The sequence below is a fragment of the Cyphomyrmex costatus genome, unplaced genomic scaffold (assembly GCF_001594065.2).
Source record: "Cyphomyrmex costatus isolate MS0001 unplaced genomic scaffold, Ccosl1.0 scaffold92, whole genome shotgun sequence".
Taxonomy (NCBI): domain Eukaryota; kingdom Metazoa; phylum Arthropoda; class Insecta; order Hymenoptera; family Formicidae; genus Cyphomyrmex; species Cyphomyrmex costatus.
Genome location: NW_017280506.1, coordinates 530,865 through 552,210, shown reverse-complemented (window position 1 = coordinate 552,210; position 21,346 = coordinate 530,865). Strand labels below are relative to the sequence as shown.

The 21,346-nt window shown below is 32.2% G+C and overlaps 2 protein-coding genes across 2 annotated transcripts in view; both read right to left on the bottom strand.

Moving 5' to 3' along the window:
* The window catches only part of LOC108781880 (uncharacterized), a 10,638-nt gene extending 2,730 nt beyond the window's left edge, over window positions 1-7,908 (bottom strand). The window contains exon 1 of the mRNA XM_018549995.1: window positions 7,666-7,908. Coding sequence (XP_018405497.1) covers window positions 7,666-7,743 — 78 coding nt within the window. The 5' untranslated portion in view covers window positions 7,744-7,908. The remainder of the gene's footprint in view (window positions 1-7,665) is intronic.
* A 1,548-nt stretch (window positions 7,909-9,456) lies between these two features.
* Window positions 9,457-16,445, bottom strand: Ptip (PAX transcription activation domain interacting protein). Its single transcript, XM_018550039.1, has 9 exons — window positions 16,218-16,445; window positions 15,681-15,865; window positions 13,007-15,357; window positions 12,409-12,853; window positions 11,778-11,962; window positions 10,966-11,207; window positions 10,306-10,575; window positions 9,987-10,191; window positions 9,457-9,654 (listed from the first exon to the last, which is right to left on the bottom strand). Exons 1-9 carry the CDS (start codon window positions 16,311-16,313, stop codon window positions 9,587-9,589), a joined length of 4,047 nt encoding a protein of 1,348 aa, XP_018405541.1. The 5' UTR covers window positions 16,314-16,445; the 3' UTR covers window positions 9,457-9,586.
* Between the last annotated feature and the right edge of the window lie 4,901 nt (window positions 16,446-21,346).

Sequence of the window (21,346 nt, the reverse complement as noted above, 5' to 3'; positions counted from 1 at the left end):
TATATATATGGCAAGAAAATATATTCCTTCCACAATTTGGCGCAATCTAAAAAGATTTCATTTCATTTTTGTTTCATTTCATTTTTTCATTTCATTTTTGCACACTTGGCGCCTTTTTTTCCTTTTTTTAAAAAGGTAATTTTGTTGAGATATAAAATTGGCATCAAAGCTCTCCTCTCCTTCTATGTTGGTTAGCGAAGTTAGAAATTGCGTACCTGTAGCTTTAGCATGCGATTTTCGCGTTATCCTCTTCGGCATTGCTTGAGAAGCGACAGTTCAAAGCACAGCCTAGAGCCAAAATCGACTCTCGAACACTTTTTCCGTGAGCTTTCAAGACATTGACTGCTTTTAACAGGATACAAAAATCCTCCTTTGCCATCGCTGATTTTTATCTACCTAATGTCATTACGTTGACAGCTAATAATCGATTACGTTGACAGCTAATCGATATAAAATAAAATATGCTAGCAAGCACCGTCTGTCGTTTAAAACGGGAAACGGACAACATTTCCGATGTCAAAATTTTCGACATTTCAATTTCACATCGAGATATTTTCCTTCGTAGGGTACGTAGGAAACAAAAACATATTTATAATATAATTTAAACAATAAAACTAAATTAAGACTATTTAAAAGTTGATAAATTCAGCCATTTATTATGAGATTCGATAATCTCGGGTACACGGAACTCATCGACTCGCGTAAAGATACACGGTGCGGTCTCGCGCTTCGCGTTCACTTGGCGCGAGACACTACCGTGTCTCTTGAAAGTCCATTGTGTTTATTATTATTATTATTATTATTATAGCAGGTTATGGCACGTGTCACGCGGATCAAACGTAACGTCACACACAGGCAAGCACTGTGTGACGCTTGATCCGCGTGCCACAGCTAGATGTCGCGTATAGTGGCGTATGATTCAAACACAGAATTATCTTATAAAAATATTTTTGACTATACGCTGTTTCCGCGACGATTAATTTACTATATACCTATTACTTACGCAAAAGCAAAAATAAAAATTAAAAGTAATATTAAAATTACTATAAATTCGTGGTATATTTAAAAGATTGTAACAAACCAAATATGAAATAATAATTGCTTGGGGTTTATAGTATAATAATTGCAAACATTTATTTTATTATACATTTCTTTTATTATCATTCCAAATGCACATGCTTATATATCAACGTAAAACACTTCTTTTTAATCCAATACATTTCATCCTTGCATTAACTTGTTTTGTATTATATATGTATTATCAAATCTATTTGCCGTAATCTTATTCTATTGCAATCGCACTTTCTCTTTCACTCATAAATAAATAGACTATCTAATCAGTTCAGCTAACTAGTTAAACTAACTAGTTAATTTGTACAAAAAAGTATTAAGAAATAGTTTTCTTTTTCTTACTTTATAATAATAGAGAGAGAATAATTTATCACTTAATAATATGCTTAATAATATTAATGAATATCTTCGTTAATTCGAGATGTAACTTTTTAGGAATAGACAGTCAGGGAACAATGAACAATGCTCCAACATTAACGCCAACAAAATGACAATATATACAATTTCTTTGACTAATGATCGGTATTGACTAGCAAGAATGTCAACCGGAATTTCTGCGCGATCTTGTTCTGAAAATGAAGGCACACATATTTACTTGGCGATTTGATATGTCGGAAAGGCGAAGTCGCACGCGAAATGTTTATAATAGCCGATGGTATACTGAAGGTACTAGGTAGCAAAACCGGTAGAATACTCACAACAATGAAGGTCGGAGACTTCTTTGGCGAGATTGGTATACTCAGTCTGGACGGATTATTTAATCCGTCCTTCAATAACTTAAACCTGCCTTAAACTTAAGGCGCGAGAAATCCTGAGAAATCTTGGCCGTAAGAAATTGATGGAAGCACAGAAAATAGAGAAGGAAAGGCCACGATTCATCTGATAATAGTATCAATAGAAATATTGTCAACAAGCTGAAGAATGATGTAAAGGGTTTGGAAAACGTCGAAAAAGAAGGGTCAATGCCCAACTAAAAGGGACACAGGAACATCAACCATTGGCGGCGAAGCTCTATTGATGATAGTCAAGACTTGTTTGCGCCAAATAGTCAGGAGCAGCCGGTATCTCCGCCACGCTGAGCAGCTGGTCTTCCGCTGCTAACCCGTTTCAAATTATTGAAATGAGACTTCGCCTTTTCAACATATCAAATCGCCGGGAGTAAATATATATGTACATATATGCCTTCATTTTCAGAACAAGATCACAAAGATATTCCGGTTAATATTCCTGCTAGACAATACCGATGATTAGTCAAAGAAATTGTATAAGGCGTCTCAACAAAATTAAGTAAACCTTTGGTAATCAAAATATAATTTTCCAACAATCTCTTGCAAATAGCAGATGAAAGAGTGGAATTAGTAAAAATCTTGCAATATATCAATAAATTACATAAATGATCTTATAATATTGATTTTTTTCGAGATCAAATATTGTTCGTTTATTATTTTCATAATAAATATTACGAATACAAGCACACATAATTAATATGAATTTTATTCTTTAAAAAATTGATATATATATATATTTTCATCGCCTGTTTAATCCTTTCCTAACACAATTCCCTTTGGATAATAAAAAACAGATTTCACTTCTAATAGAAACAGCCGTTCAGATTTTATTGTATTAATAGACATGGTCAGAGGATCCCTATGACCACTGCAATATCAGAAGTTGAGCTGATCGAGAAACTCTCGATCTGCTCAACTTCTGATAATGCTGAAGAATGCATCAATAACCGCCAAAGACAATTTGCAACAGACAAATCAATCGACTAAAAAACTGCACCAAAGTATGTGCTTCCATCTCTCACTGAACCACCGCGGTCTACTATTCGTCGAGAAATCCAAACTTCTCTACAAAAAACAGAAGTTAGCTGAACTGGAAAAAACTGTTAGGAGCTTATCCCTTGATTACGGCAAAAAAAAAAAACCGAGCCGGAATTTGATAACAATCTCACGAGGAACCATTCGGAAATCCGTGTCATGTCGAGTATTCCAGAAAGTTGGCTAAATATAATTAAGTAGATTTTTAATACGTAAATGATTTTCTTTATAAATTATAAATTATTTTTAGCATTTCTATAAATTTCGATTAATTTACAAAAAAAAAGAAGAACATTAATATCAAATTTTCGAAATTAGAAATATTAATTTTGATATTACAGATTTTAGATTATATAATACTTTCTTTACGTTTCCTATATAAATTCGATTCTTAAAAAATTTATATAAAAGCAAAATTTGATATTTTTGAATTTTGTTTATTTTCAAATTATTAAAAATGTTCAAGAACATGCTAATTGGAACAAAGGATTATCTGGTACAATTTATTGAATAAAGTTGCGACATTATTTCCTCACGTTTATTTACTTTCAACTCTAACAAAGTGAGCTGTTGCTCAAATTCTGTACTTTATCCTGCAACGTCAAAAATGATGATAAAATTAAACAATTTAATATTAATTTGTCATTTCTCTAAAACGTATATTCAATAGTAAATATTAATAGTAAATGTTAGGTGTATCCCTGAAAAAATATTGTAGATGGAATATTTAGAGCACTCTCCTTGTTATTAAAAGTATGATTGCGTTTTGTTCCATGTTAAACAAGGATAAGACGATACACGGAGGTACTCAGGTGATATTTCCAAAGAACTTCCCTAAGAATCCCATTTCAGGTCTAATAGCGTTTGTTTCACTGATAATGTTTAATCGGTTTGCAATGGCATTTTCCGATAATTGATGTGGAATCTATTTTCTTTTCTTGTGAATCTTTCCTATATCACGTAAATGTATTGTACTATCAACATCATTTTTTAGTCCGGGCGCTGGCGACCATAGAGTATTTTTTTTGAGGTCCCCTCGGTACCTTGGGTATTGAACTTTATGTTTTTTGGATCGCTGAATCCGAATTTCGAGGGTACCACGCCGAATTCTTGTTCATTTTTTTGTTATTAACAATTTAGTTTGCAAAATCGTGTTTTTCGTGTTTTGGGCGGAAAAAAAATATTTTAACATAAATCTAAGCTCGGAATTCGATTCCGCATGAAAAAATACAACTAAAACTTGTATTATAAGTGCCAATTGTAAATTATTCAATTATGAATAATGCTGAGCTCGAAATCCATGCACGACTACGTATGTGGTCTTTATGATTTTTTAGTAAATTACAACAGTTAGATATTATTAATTATAGGCAAAAAATTATAAATATAAACTTTTTTCATTATTAAAATCTTACACAAAATGAAAAATATAAAGCAGAAGGCACGGCGCGACGCGGCGACTCTCTTTTTTTTTTTTTGGTTAAACTCGTCGGAGCTTGCGACGCTTGCCTGTATGTGACTGTTGTATCGCGCGGAGCCTCATTCGCCGTCGGAGCTTTGAGATACAGTACGTATTTGAGAATAGGTGAATTATTTAGTATTTTGACTATGTCCCAAATCAGTAATTTAGATTTTGACAAGAGCTTATGTATTATTTGCCAATCAAAAGATTGACTAGTACAATAAATGGTTGCGAGAAAATACGTGAAGCCGCTAATCAAAGACAAGATACAGTATCATTAAGATTGAATCAATTGACACATGATGAACTTTTTCAATATCACGTAAGTAATACATGCTACAAGACGTATGTAAACAAGGATAAAATTGCAAGAGCTGTGAAAAAATTGAAAGAAGCAAACCACGAGATCGAACAAAGCACAAGCCAGTGTACGGCAAAAAATAACAATGTTCTAAAAGAAAATAATAGTAGAATTACAAGGTCACAATTAAATCATCTGTCTATAACACCGAGAAATGAATCTGAACATAAGTGCATTATTTGTGGTTATTCTTCTCATAAAGGGGAAAAACAAATCTTTAGAATAAATGAAAAAGAGCGCGCAGATAAATTTTTTCAAATAACAAGGTTTTTTCAAGATGATGTTTTTGTGCGATGTTCAGATTTAGAAAATTCATCAGATATTTTTGCCAGTGATATTTACTGTCATAAGAATTGTATTAAATTATATTTAAAGAAATATGAAATTGTTGTAAATGCTCATTCTAGTCAAGAAAGTCGTCTTGCGGAGCATAGTGATAAAGACAGTGAAAGTAATGAAATTGTTACACACAAATTATCTGCTATTGCTCATGTAATCAATTCTTTTATTCCACGGGTTCGCAAAGGGGAAGTTTTTACTTTAATCAATGTCCGCGATCAAGCAAATGAATTTTCGAAGTCAACACTAAATATTCTCAATATAGATGTTAAAAACTATTTGATAGATAATTATGGCGAAACGATTGAATTTTCAGTTCCATCTGATAGAAAAAAGGCAACTCTATTCTATGATAGTAAAATTTCTTTAGCAGATGTCCTCACAAACTTGCAGCCGAAAAATATTCTGAAGAAAAGTGCGAAAATGATTAAAGATGCCCTTAATACTCTCGATTTTAATCTAGAAGATAAGTTTCTTGATATGTATCATCGTTTGCACATGGTATTGCTTTACAAATATTTAAAAACGAAAAATAAGTCTAATGAATTATTAATATTAAAACGATTCTGTTTTTAAGGGGTGTCTAAGGCTGATGTAGCAATGGCTGTTCGAAATGCTGAAGAATATCTGCTTAGAGTTAAGAAAAAAAGCAACTTTTCTTCATTTGATATGCTTAGATATAAAACATACGGAAATTATGCTTTGACTTCGGATTTGCCGCCCACGAGTGCTACCATACGTTTACACATATTGAGAGCATTTTACGTCACCTATTAACAGATAAATTTATTAAATCCAAATCGACAAGTTTTAAATCCGCAATTATTTAGTTACTGTATAAAGGATCAACATTTAGTCGTAAAAAAAGTTTCTATTCTCTATCCCCCATCGATCAATTATTACCTAGTTGCAATTGTCTGGTGTGTTCTACGAAGGCATGTTCCTGTCGCGCGGCAAAATTACCATGCATTTCTTTCTGTAAATGTCGCGTAAATGACACTTGCAAAAATTCATATGTATAAAAATAATTAAACTTTCCTTATTAAATCAATTAATTTCATTTCCATACATGCCTTCCTATATTGTAGAAATATAACAATATATATTAATAACAACTGAGTGCGGTCTTACGCAGATTCAGTAGTTTAGCTTTCATTTCTTCATAATAGAATAATTCAGAATTGGTACTGATTATACTTGTTTTTATTATATTTTTTCATGCAGAATCGAATTCCGAGCTTAGATTTATGTTAAAATATTTTTTTTGCGCTCAAAATACGAAAAAACACGATTCTGCAACTTAAATTGTTAATAACAATAAAATGAACAAGAATTCGGCGTGGTACCCTCGAAATTCGGATTCAGCGACCCAAAAAACATAAAGTTCACCCAAGGTACCGAGCGGACTTCAAAAAAAATACTCAAAGGCTCATTAATACTCATTAATGCTCTGGCAATTAAGTTCTTAAGTGGGTGAGTGGATGGGTGTGTGTTTATGTGTGTGTTAATATTACTATACGTTATGCGTACATACTTTTCTAATACATGTATCATTTTGTTTATCTTACTGATTACATATAATATTTAGTTAATACAATAATTATCTAAAAAGTTTAATGTCATTATAGATGTATTATTTAAAATAAACATTAAGTGAAAAATATAGGAAATACATAAATTCGTAATACCTTCACATTTTTACTCAAAACAGTTTTACGCAATACTAAAATAATGTTCTTAATGTACAAAGTTTTGTACAAACAACCGCAAATTGTTTCCAAAGAAATTTCATAAGTATTAAGAATATGGAAAAATTTTCAATGCAATTTATAAATAAAAAAAGACTTGCTCTTAAATTCATTCTGCAATTGTGTAGTTGTACGTAATTGTAATAATTAGCCAATCATAGTCAAATATGAAAAAAATATTCAGAATTCAGAAATTCAGAATTAGAAAGTAGTAGTGCTCTGAATTTCACATTAAAAATATTGAGTTTTGCATTACAACCTTATTGAATAATAATTATCCTTTGCAGTTGATTATCAATAAAATACAAAAAAGAATTAATTTTATATTAAGTTTCAAATTACATACAACACAATTAGAAAATCAAAGTACCTGTATTGATACTCCTAACAAAAAACTTTTTGTATTACCTTACATCCCAAAAATCACAAATAGTATTACATCAGATTTAAACAAAGATGTATTTACTGCAGGAATTAGGAGTATTAATAAATTGAACAGAATTATTAAAGCTCATAAAGACAATACAGATACTTTACAAAAGAACAATGTTGTTTATAAAATTAATTGTAATGATTGCAATTCTTCATATGTTGGCCAGACAAAGAGAAAATTGATCACAAGAATAAAGAAACATAAATATAATATGAGGGGAAATCCTTCAAAATATTCTGTTTTGTCGGAACATTTTTGACATTTTGACATTTCGACAACCAAATCATTTTGCCTTTATTGTGACAACTGTTATACATAGAACATCTGTAACTTGCTCAATTAATTTCAAACATCGTTTTGTCAAAATATTATACTGTTTTGTCAAACGGAGTAAATAAATAACATTTATATATAACCTAAGCACTTACCTTGAACAGCACACCTCCATCATGTGACGCTGCTTGGTTCTCGTTGCAGAGTAAGAGCCCAACCATAAGCTTTTGCATAACGCATAGTGCATAAAAGAATCAGCTAATCAAAGTTTTTCTTTTCCGTGAAGTGGAAGGAAAGGAGGGATTCAGATTGATTGATTCTCTTGCACTATGTATTATGCGTTATGCAAAAATCTGTGCTCCCCGCTTATGGGTCTGAGCACAAGCATTGCCGTAATATTTTACGACATAGTTAACTTGTAGACGTAAATAACGCACAAGCTTTGGCCGTTGGCGTATCAGCGTATGACGTGTTTATGCACATTATTGACATATATCTTTCGATAGCGTGCATAAACACGTCATACGCCGATACGCCAAAGCTTGTGCGTTATTTATTACGTCTACAACTTAAGTTTGTCGTAAAAATGTTACGGCAGTGCTTGTGCTCAAACTCTAAATTTGTCGAAACGAAATTAAAATCACTCAACCGTTCCGCACAAAACTAACCGGCGAACTGTTCATACTTTTAACGGAAAAAGTACAATCAGAGAAGCGATCACGAGAGGGCTCTGACTCTGATCAAAGACGGTAAGCGCGTCTACCAACCTCAACGACTTCGCCCGAATGAATGCCCCGGCCGGGTCCAGCGCGGGATATTTTATACCCAGCGTCGGGCTGGCCTGAAGGGTTGCACCCCTGTGACCCCGGCCCTAGCGTCCCTAGCGAACTAGGTAGTCGGGCGTGGCTCGCCCGGCCGCCGCTCCGTCTGGGTAGAGCGAAACGGAGCTACAATGAAAAGGGACAGAAGCTAGGGGTGCAGCAGCCCTGTACAGAGGGCTCCGTGTGAATACAGGGCCGTCCAAGCGCCGCAGAATGAAGGGTGCCTATTTCTCAATTATTTTTACCCTGCTCATCCTTGCCTGTGACTCTCAGAAATTACAATAAAATTTAATCAAATGTCTTGCTCGTTAATCTGATTATTATCAGTGATTTTTACAACCAGATAATGATCAGATTAAAAGTCGAAATTTTGGAAATAGGAAAATGGGCTCCATCGGCTCCTTCATTCTGCAACGTTTAAACACTCCTGATGCTAAGCCCCTGGAGCTGGAGTCTGCGAGAGTGAGATGGGGTAGTTATACGATCAATATTTTGGCGCAGGCTCGTTAGGATCAATTAGAAGGGATTAACGATACAAGAGATGAAAGCGTTTACATCATTTTCTGTTCGAATATGTATTTTTTAAATATAAATATATGTACTCACTCAGTTTTTAAAGACAGTTAGACGATTCCTAGTGACTGATTTCATTTTAAAAACATTTTTAGTTCGATTCGTTCACAATTGCAAAGACTGTTTAGTCTCATATAAAAAGGAAAAGTCATGCATGAAAATATTAAATGTATATCATGGCTGCATTCGTTTTTCTCACGCTTACTATAAGCTTCATTCTACATCTTACATCTCACAGCACATGAGCGTAAAAAACAACAGCCCAAATGTCACTCAAGGAAAGTATATTTGTCAAAATATGCTATATACGAGTCCCAATTACGAATTATTTCAATTATTACCATATTATATACAAAATACAATGGATGATTTGTATAAAAGGACCTTATGTTAATGTTAAACCATAAAAAAATTTTAATTTTGAGAGAACTAAACTTTTGTAATAATTAAATTTACAAATTAATTTTTTTAGATAATATTAAGTACAATTGAAGGGAAGTGGTATAAGAAATAAGTGTAAAACGTACATAAATAATTTTTTGTATCATAAAATTATGTTTTTTTTATTGTCCCATTGCAGAAGGTAAAGAAAATGTTCCGTTTCGAAAATAAATCATTAAAGAATTGATAGGCCCATAAGAGGGATAAAAATAAAATAAAATATAACTTGAACGTTTTTTATTTAACACGTGTCAGGTTGGAAATGTTGTCGTGAAACTGCACCCAATACAATTTCTGCACTGTACACATCTGAAAAATTTTTAATGAAAAAAATTATGTATAATAAAGTACATTTCTATTATCTATATAATAATATTTCTCCTCCTCTACTCCATTTAACTTTGAATCTTTTTTTATAATCAAATTTCTTAGGCCGGTATTCATAGTCAATTCTTATATTCAAAACCGTCTTAAGTTCAGTCTTAAAGAGTTACGAACCAATCAGAGGGCCACTTTAGCATCTTAAGACATTACTTAAGACAGTCTTGAAATAAGAACCGACTATGAATACCGGCCATAGACAAAAAATAAGATAATGAAATATTAGAGAGAGAGAGAGAATCTAGTTTGTGACTGCTTACTAATATTTGCACGTAAAGCATCAGAAAGAAGATGAAGATCATTGTCATGGGTCACAATAATATAATTTAATTTTCCAGCATTCATTTCTTGTATTTGAATAATTGGTCTGCGTGTCTTTTCCATTGTACCTCCTGCACTTTCTATTATTTCTGCGATTGCCGAGGGTGATGGTATTACACTCGGTGTGACATAAAATATTTTATCCTGTTTGTGAAAAAATGAAAAAAATGTACTTCCAACTGTGTTTAAAATATTAACACTGTTTATAATACAATTAAAAATCAAACTGCATGTTGATAAAGAATTTGAATCGATTACCTTAAGTACATTCCCTCGATTGGGGCTCGCTAAAGTTTTTTCAATATTGCAATTGAAGTTTTTCTCAAATTCCGGATCACCAAGCATATACGCGCTTTCATCCACAAAGGTGTTTTTTGAAAAGCAATCGAGTAACCATTGAAGATTGACGATATATTTACAACGTGATAAACAACACAATAATTTTACTGTTCGCAATGGTGCTGACATTACGAGGTGAGTAGCATCTCGCCAACTAGCAGCTAAAGCTCCTCCCAATTCTCGAATTCTCTAAAAATTACATTATCTTTATTCAAAAAATTGCAACAACAAAACATAATAATGATATTACAATTAATAATTTTTTATAATTACGAACAAAATATAAAGTTAGTACCTCTTGTATGTGACAGCAGATATTGGAAAAATATGGATAAAAACTGCATAAAAATGCAAAAAAAAAAGAAAGTAAGGACGAAGAGAATTAGTAGAATATGAAAGGTTTTATGATGATAACATAGGATGAGGAGAACAAGGCGATATAAAAATAGTAGAGCGAACTTAGTAGCATATGACAAAATAAGTTAATAAAACATAAAAAAAATTAATTTCTTAATTAAAGAATAGCCGTTACAATTTCGGATATTTCCAAAAGCCAAGTAAATGGTATCTATTTAATACCTTGGCATGATTTTTAGGATTTATACCAGAAAATAGTATTTTTGGTTGTTTATCAGGTGGCGGAGGATCAGGATTGCTAATGACAATCGGTTCATCTAGACCCAGAAGATGTGGATCTTTATTCAATAGTGGACCGTCCAGACGTGGCTTTTTGTATTTTCTTATCGAATTTGGACCCTGACCAACCTGTTGTACTTTGTCATACGATTCTTGAGTAATATTTATTGGCATTTTCCAAGCAGCTAGAATTAAATAGAAAATTTGATAGTTTCAAAAATATAACAGTAGATTCAAATAATATATATATAACTTTTATAAATATATCTATAGGATGACAAAAAAAGTTTGACCAAAATTTTATGTGTTTATCAAATTATTACTTATGTAGCAAATTAACGTTATTTATCGCTATTTTGGCATTAAAATGTCATTTTAAAAACATCATTTTGACGTCTAAATAACAATGAATAACATGAATTTTCTACTTTGGTAGTATTTAATGAAAATAAATTCTGAAGTGTTATTTACACACATCTTATTAAATATCAAAAAGATTTTCACTCGTTGAACTGAATACCATTCTATTGACTGCCCAGGAGAATTTCTCTATGAAAGAATACGCGACCATCGTTGATTCTTGAAGCACTTTAAAGTTTGTATTGAAGGTAAAGGTGATAATTTTAAGTGTAAATTATTAATTTTTAGTATTTAATAAGATATATATAACTAACACTCAAGAGTTCATTTTTTTGTAGATACATGTAATTAATAAACATAAAACTTTGTATAGTATAAATAAATAAGTGTTATACCCATAAGATGAGGAACTAAAGAATAATCTAGTCTGAAAGGATGAGTCAGACTGAACTGTTGATACTTTGGACCCTCAAGTTGATGCAAAGCATTCATTTGCCCGCATAGTAAATCTGTCAACCATTGTACATTTACAACATTAGTTTGCCATTCACGTGCCTTTTTATATTTCAATCCATCTGGTCTAAAAAGTTTATTTCAGAATATATATAATTATTGTAAGAATGATAATTAGTATAAGAAATACAAAATATTATATAAAAATGAAACTTAAACTATCAATTAACAGAACGATTATGAATGTATAATATAATAAAATGCCAATGTGAGTTGACACAAGTTATAAGTGTGTATTTTTTTATATATAAAATGTATTCAAAATGAATAACAAAACATATACGTTTCGACCCTGGTTCGAGTCCTCTTCAGTACAAAAAAGATTAAATATAAAAGTTTGCATATAATAATAGCGCGTACAAAATATAATAACGTGATGGTAGTATTCAAGTCGAATCTTGTAATCATCAAATTGTTAGATTTATTCATATGAATCTATTGATTATCTTGTTTTTTTAATTGATAAAGAGTTTTTACTTAAATTATAATTTAAAAAACACAAGATTACAGTACCTTCTACAAACGAGAAGATTATTGTGTCTGGAGAAGTAATTCGTATATTTCGCACCCAAAGCTTCTAACATGTATTTGACTTTTGCTCGTTCCTCTCCCTCAAAGCCAGAAAATGATATGATTTGTTTGCTACATGGAAGTTCAGTTAAGCTAAATGGCGTCGGAAAATGAAGAACATGCCAAGGTGGGAGTACTTGTTGTTTAATGACAACATCAGAAAGCCAATATGCACTAACGCAACGTTTTCCTTCGCGCAACGCTTGCACTACAGTCGGATGTTTCTGCGTAATGGCTAGCACATGCGTTGCTCGAGTACAATATTGTGACTCTACTTCACCACCATGCTTCTCAATAACTTGTTTCCAGACTGATACTTCGTTAGGACGCTGCACGTCATATTCAACAATGACAAAGATACATCCTAACAAGAATAGATCTAGCGGCACTGAAAAAACACATTTTTTTAATTGATCATAATATAACGATGATGGATGTATACTATAACATAAAAGAGCTTTTTGTATATTACTCTGATATTGTATAAAATATTATTTATCAACAATAATAATGTTGATTAAACGATAAAATAACAACGTACATTTCAAATTTGGATTGTGACCATAAAACTGAGCCTTAGGTTGTGGCACAACTGGAGCATATTGCATTTTTATAGGTGCTCCAGATGGTGCGCCATTTGTTATATTCCCCAGAGTTCTTCTTTGATATGCAGCTAGAAGCTGTGGATCCTGCGAAGGTGGAGGTGGAGGTCGATGCTGCGCAGTCATTAATCTCAATTGACCAGCTGCACTACCTTCGGCTGCACCACCTTGTAATCTGTTAGTAAGCATATTTGCCAATGCAGTTTTTGTTTTAGCGTTCACAACAAGCTGCTGATCCGGTGGTATTTGCGCGTTATTCGGCAGAGACGCTAATGGTGGTTCTTGCTGCGCACTTTGTTGCTGTTGTAAATGCTGCAACTGCTGCAATCTAACCATTTGTTGCTGTTTCTGTAACTGCAATTGTGCTAATTGTTGAGGAGTGAGCTGTCCTTGTTGGAATGGTTGCCCTGTTTGTGACGTCTGTGGGCCTTGAGCAGCCTGACCGGCTGATACGATGACTTGATTCGAAGAGTTTATCGGAGTTAATGCTGGTGGCTGTACTCCAGGATGTACAGGTTTCTGTCCTGAAGTTTGCGTAAGTTGCGGTCCCATCATCTGTGGCCGAGCTTGCTGTACCCACTGTAAACTGCCTGGCTGTACTGGTTTACCAGGACTTCTTATAACAGCGATGTGTGAGCCTTGTTGCGCCTGACGATTCTGCATTTGCCTTTGCAACATTAGACTGCTTCGATGCTTTTGAATCTTCTGAATGAATTGAGCCCTTTGTTGGGGATCCATCTGCTGCAGCTGCTGATGTGTTTGCGCATCCAAATGAATCAATTGTCTGGGAGGTTGAGGCGGTTGTTGATTCCATTGTCCTCCAGACCTTTGAGCACCAATCTGTTGCTGTTGCCTTTGTAGCTGTAAGTGATATTGCTGTTGTTGCCACTGTGAGTCTCGTTGAACTATAAATCCTTGTTGATTTGGTCCAATTAACTGCTGATTCTGTGGCTGCTGTTGTAGTTGACCTTCCCTTACAACAAATTGTTGGGAGTTTTGAGGAGCAGATTGCTGCAGCTGTTGTGAAATCTGTTGTATCTTTTGTTGTTGCTGCTGCTGTTGCAGCAAAAGAAGTTGTCTTTGCTCGGAAGTAAGTTGCTGCGATGGAGTCTGTTGTTGAGTCAATTGATGTTGAACTGCTATTTGTTGCTGTTGAGAAGGTAATTGCGGCTGCTGTTGCATCACTATTTGCTGTTGCTGTTGTTGAGTTGCTAATTGCACTTGCTGCTGTTGTTGTGTCAAATGTGGTGGCTGAGTCTGTAATTGTTGTTGAATAATTTGATGTTGATTTAATTGCTTTTGTTGCGATGTCAATAATTGCTGTGGCTGTGCGTTTATCTGATGCTGAGATAATTGCGGATTTATTGATTGTTGCTGTTGTTGGGGCATTATCGATTGCTGTTGCCCTACTAATTGTTGTTGCTGTAACTGAGGTGACTGCTGCTGATTCAAAAGTTGTTGTTGGTTGTATGATGACTGCTGCAACTGTTGTTGGTGTTGCTGTGTTAATTGTTGCTGCGATGTTAATTGTTGCTGTATCAATTGATGTTGCATATTTATTTGCTGTTGTTGTGGAGACAGTTCTTGCGACTGCATTTGTGATGGTACAGCTTTTATTTGCTGAGAAATATTATTTTGCTGAGACGTCTGTGGAAGCCAATTTGTTTGATTAATAACATCCTGTTCAGAGACTGATGAAACAACTGTAGAAGTGCTCAAACTGGTCGAGGAAACTGATCGTGGAAGATGCTGTTGCGGCTGCACGTTAATGGTATTTTGCCCGTTTGTCGAATAAGGAACAGTCGTTATACTGGTTGCACAAAGACTGTGCGAAGCACTTGAAGATACTGGTGGACTTGGCTGATTCCATGGCATACGTTGTTTGAGTTGTTCCAACATAGCCTTTGTTCTGTCTTGCTCCTCTTGCGCAACATTATTATCTATATCTTCGTCCATAAATCCAGTAATCATGGCTGTTGAGCTATTTGGAGAAACTAACAGTCTAGGATGATACTCCAATTCGCTAATAAGAGTACCTTTCTTACAACATTCTATTATCCAATCAGGCGTTACAATGGATATATGGTGTCTCGTAGCAGTTTCATACTTTATACCACTTGCTTTGCCAGTAATCAGATGAGTACAATATTTATCCAAGCGTAGCTGACATTTGCCACCTTGGAGCGTTATCATTGCCCATAGAGACTTACTATCTGCTCGACTTACCTGGGATAGGCAGACATTTATGTTTGAAAACAGCTGATTCTCTTCTGGGGAGAAATATTGCGTTCTATTTAAATAATGTCATTAAGAAAGTATATATTATTCTCTAAATTTAATAATATACTTAAAATATGATCTAATTTAAAGTGTATTCTGTAAATACAAACTTGTTATTTTAATATTTAAGATACTCTTATATTTGTTATACTATTTCTCTAAAAATTGATAAAGAATTGTTCAATTTCTTGTTATTAAAATATTAGATTAATTTAAAGATTTTAACGAAATTATTGGCTCATTGCTCTTATCTCTTTATATTAGTTTTTAAAATATGTGTCTATTTGCAGCACATAAAGCATTAATATTAAAATAACTTATAAAAAAGGATACGACAGAAGTTTGTTACATTTAACAGAATATAAAATCCAATTTTGTGTAACTGCTGGTATCTCATATAGATCCTTCGCTGCAGAAATATCATTTTCTAATGCTTCATTGCCTGCTATCAAATGTGTAACAAAATCACTAAAATAATTAGACCTCTCAGCTCCACCTTCTTGCAATAAATTCAAAATCTGTAAAAGTATTGCCTACGATTACAAATAGTAACACTTTATGATAGTCAGGCATATATAAATCTAAAATATTTCAATGCTGTCATTCCTTATACTAAGAAAGAAATTACAGAAAAGAAAAACAATTCAACGACAGAACGACATTTATGTGAACGACATTTAGTGTTCCAAATATAACCTTCGCTGACAATCGAGGAACATCAGTTTCATAATGCAGAAAAAGAACATTACAGTTTTCATAACATCGCACAGTCAGCTGCGATAGCAGCGAATCTCACGGCTATTCCATTCGTCAGGTATTGGAGCATCGACGGGACAAAAACGCGGGAAATGAACGAAAATGATAACGTACCTTCGGATCGCCCTCGCCACTGACGTAGTATTTAACATTAGCGAACAGAGCACTGTCGAGCTTCAAGTCTTCGAGGCCAGCTCTTATGTCACCCATCCTGTCGAAACTGTTCCCAATAGAATCACATCATCGACATCACAATAACGACGCGTATCGCGCGAAATTGTCGACCGAAATATTATTTACTTCGCAGTATTGATAACAAAAGTACGTCGCGACACGTTTGTTATTATTATGATTGTAGGTTAGGTACAGGCTAACAAGGCTCTGCGTGGCGTTACGCTTCATTCGCGCGACGCATACCATAGAGCTAGATGTCGCATAATGGCGCATGATTCAAACACAGAAATGTCTTAAGAAAAATTTTGAACAATACGTTGTTACAGCGATTAATTTTTACTATACTTATATCAATTGTTTACACAAAAGCAAAAATAAAAATTGAAAGTAATATTGAAACCAGAGAAATTCCATTAATAAAAAGCAAATGAGAGTGCAGCGTTTTTATATTGTTACGCAAGTATAAATGAAGTAAATTTCCTCAAAAATTACCAATTCAAGTTTTTAATTTTTTCAGTTTTGAATAATTCCAAAAATTTAATACAAGTCGTACCGCGCATAAAAATTTTTGGGCATGTTAAGTTAACATGCCTAAAAATGTTTTACAGAACACTGCAGCACACCAGAAGAAAGTGACGTGAATATTATGTTGGCACCGTGATATTGGCACCGCTCCAACTCATTGTCAAGATAAGGCACTAGCAATATAGGAGTATTACATATATGGTTCATTCCAGGATTGTTAACGTTACCGTTTTTATGTAACGCGTTACAGTTACTGTTACTTGCGATAAAAAGTAATACGTTACTCGTTACTGATCGTTACCGATTGTAAAAAGAAACGCTTTATCGTTACTCAAAAATAACGGGAAAAACCGTTATTTTTTTCGTTACTTTTCAAAAAATGATAATATTTATGTAAATATAGCTACATAAGAATAAATTGTTTTTTAATTTTATAGGTTTTTATTTTATATTTCATTAACTATTTTTTATTTTATGAATTCTTTATTTGGTACTGGTAATAAATAGCCTATATACATGCCTTGTTCGCCTTGAAGTATATCAAGAGATACTGCTAATGGAGTCATAACCTAAAACAATAATAAAATAATCATTGTAAAATGTGATTGTTCGTAAGTAGAACAAACCAAAAGAAAGTTTAATACGAGAATTAAAGAACATTTATCAGACTTTAAAATAATCAAATTTATTATTTTTTGTATTGCATCAATTATTTAATCGAAGAAATCAATTTAAGACGCGTTTCAACTATATTGTGAAAGGATCCATACATAATATTTATACCTACTATGTTCACAGAAAAATTAAATTAGAAAATGGAATTACCTGTATATATTCATTAATGAACTTCACTTCATTATCTGTAAATCTAGGTAGATTGCAAAAATCCATACATTGATATAATTCATTCACTCCTTTTTCTTTTATAATGCATTGTAACTGTTTTAAAGCATCAAATATAGAATTCCACCTAGTCAAGAAGATGTTATTTTATTCAGTGATTTGTATTGAATAACTCTATTTGGCATGGTTTATATTATTTTTTAACAATTATACTATTTAATAGTAAACAATATTATATATAAACTAATTTAAAAAATTGTAATTTATAAACACACTGAAAATAAATATAGTCAATTTTAATAAATATTTAGTTGAATACATAGCAACTAAATAGTTACAGTAAATAAATATTTGTTCAATAAAAAAAGAATGATTATATATTAAAATTAAATTAACGTTTCTTTTATTAAATAAGTATAATATATCTATATGTTTAACAAAATATTTAGTTGGCATGTATTCAACTAAATATTTATTAAATTGATGTATTTGTTTTCACAGCGCAATAATAATAATAATTTCTGTTCCATTATTTAAAAAAAATCCACACAAATACCTAGTGATCACGGGTGTTACCAAGTATACTCCAATGACTTTATGAATATAATCTGCGATTTGTGTAGATTGATTTTGTTTCGATCATAATTTTGAACACTTAGCAAAAGTGCTTTGATAAATTTTTTTGTATACTGAATCATTGCCTCTTCTGTATCATGTACAGCAATGAGATTTAATGTATGACAGGCACACCTCATATGTTGTGGAAGAGTAATAAGAGTAATATCATTTTCGATATTTTCAAAATCAGAATCATTACAATGTTCAAATCTAGATGAAGATAATACATCCATCAAAGAATGGAATGTTTCATCGTCATTGTTTATTTTTTCGTCTTCCTTTGCAAATATTTTGAAAGATTTAACAAAATTTGATGCATTATCCGTTACTGTAAATGTAATTTTATTGTGTATATGATATTCCTGATGTATGTTATTCATTTCTTTTGCAAGTACATCATAGGTATGATTTCCTTCTATTCTTCTACAAGCGATAACTGCAGATTCGCCCTCTCCAAAGATTCAGGATTTATCCAATGAATCGTCATTCCAAGGAAACTTCGCTTTGACTTGCTCCATAAATCAGCGGTAGTTGTTACAAAATCTATTTTAGCTAAATGTGCAATAAGATTTTCTTTCATTCTGTTATATGTTATCTCGAGATTAGAAGTTAATGCTTGACGATTCATTATTTTTATATGTGAAGGCAAGCCCATTTTAATTAGTTCAATGAAAGAACATCGATCAACGATGGAAAGAGGTTCCAGTTCTTCTATAACATAAAGCATTATGGCCTTGTTGACTCCATTTTGAGTAATAAGCTTACTTCCAGTTCCGAATCTGTCGAGCTTTCCTTGCTTCATTTGGAATGCAACATTTTCTAATGTACCACTGTTAGACTTTTTGTTCATTTTAACTTTAACTTTCTCGTTCTCCAAGTCTTTAAGGTAATGAGAATGCTTTTTCTGTATAATAACAATTTTTGCAGTTCAATGTCAGATAAATGAGGAATACTATTATTAATTCACTTTTAAATTAAGCCTACCAAAAATAAATAAAAAAAAAAATAAAACGTATATAAACATCATGACTCTCTTAGACCAATATTACATATGTCCGTTTTTTGTAGTACGACAAATTTTTCAAGCTTGTTGATTGGCTATAGGAATTAGGACAGTATAGGATAGAGATGTCTGAGATCCTCCTGCAGCCAATCAACAGGCTTGAATAATTTGTCATATGACAAATATAATATTGGCCTAAACACAATAGAGCTGCAAGCTGTATGAAATTAATCAGTCATATAGTCGATTATTTTTCTCATATTCGACTGTGATTAGTCAATTTCATACGGTTTACAGCTTGCGACTCTATTGTGTAACAGATCTAAAGGTGATTCTACAATAAATCAGTAGTCAGTAATTTTAAGCCAATAATCAACTTGTACGACTAATGGCCATTTCAGGACTAATGCCTAATGTAGATTAACTTTAATTTCAGTGCAAGTTTACTCTTCGTCTTTTTCTAGTTTTAAAAATTAGAAAAAGTGATGAACAATAAGTTAAACCGAGATCAATGTTAATCTACAATTCTATATTGATAAAGCATAAAACTACTGATGTTTGTAAGACTGACTAAATTAAACTTTATTCCTTCCCTTATTAATCGAGCAAAACGACTCGCTGTACAACTAACTAAATCGTAAATGCAAAAAATCATAGTCATCTATTTAGGTTAAAAGACTGGTATATATTATATGTCGTTGATTCAAACTTAAAATTACTATGTATTTTAAAACCTAAAATTTTAATCTACTGACTCATTGTAAAATAGAATCAGCTTAAGAGTTAAAGTTGCCAAGTTGTCACAATGATTACTTTGATCACTGCACTGTATAAAACATAAAACCTTAAAAGTATACACTATAGGTTATATTTGGAATATAGAAAGTATGTAATTTTAAAGATTTACTTACTTCTATATGTTTTTTTAAATTTGTAGATGAATTTTTAGCCGCACTCAATGTTTTTTTTGAACTAAGACAAAGTAAACAATGGAATTTATAATTGTTTGCAATTTTTGTATAATACTTAAAGTATTTTTTATATGCTGGAAAGGGATGGATTTTGCTTGTTCCAACGTCTACTTTTTTCTCTGTCTTATCATCTGTTTCACTAATCTTGTTTGTTTCACTAATCTCTTCTTGCATGTCGTCATGTTTCTCGTTTCCTTGCATGTTATCGTGATTTCCTTGCGTGTTATGATTGTTAACCGAGTCCTTTAAAAAATTCCATCTAGTTTCAATACTTTTAACGGCGCTATCGGTAGGAATATTCTTGAATAGATATACCATCGTTTAATGAAATCAACACCGACTTCCGTTTCCAACTGAGTTTCCTTTATTTTTTAACTAATTCAAAGCTATGTCAATATTTAATAAATAAAGGGCAAGAGTCATAAAATTAAAATAATCTTAAATGTCAAATTTTTATTGTATTTTTATGGTATATAACGAAGATAAAATAGATGTTTTTATACAAATAATAACGTTTAAATTAACAATAATATGATATTGATATTTAATATAAAGTTGATGTTATTAACAATAATTACATGTTTCGGCTTCTATATCGAGCCATCTTCAGATTTTTTTCTACATACAAAAAATAGATTCGCAGCGGATATTCAATTTAGGATATAGAAGCAGAAACATGTAATTATTGTTAATAACATCAACTCTCTTTATATTAAATATCAATATCATATTATTGTTAATTTAAACGTTATTATTTATATAAAAAAACATCTATTTTATCTTCGTTATATGATATACCATAAAAATTTGACATTTAAGATTATTTTAATTTTATGACTCTTGCCCCTTATTTACATTTAAATTTATTTATTAACAAGAGTCCTTTATATTTTTATTTATGTCAATATTATAAGAAGCAGAGTTGGCAATGTCATCTCATAAAAACAAACTCGTTACCGTTACCGTTCTTTTTCCTAAAAAATAATTCCCGTTACTCGTTATTGATTTGCAAAAGTAACTCGTTACCATTACCGTTTACTCAAAATATAACAAATCGTTACTTCTTCGTTCCATTTTTTTCTTGACACTAATAATAGAATATTATGTAT

Coding starts and splice junctions, on each gene's coding strand:
- Ptip (XM_018550039.1), bottom strand. CDS start 16,313: ATGGGTGACATAAGAGCTGGCCTCGAAGACTTGAAGCTCGACAGTGCT. Junction 12,854..13,006: donor TCACAATCCAAATTTGAAAT/GTACGTTGTTAT, acceptor GTGTTTTTTCAG/TGCCGCTAGATCTATTCTTG. Junction 9,655..9,986: donor TGCTTTACGTGCAAATATTA/GTAAGCAGTCAC, acceptor AAAATTTTTCAG/ATGTGTACAGTGCAGAAATT.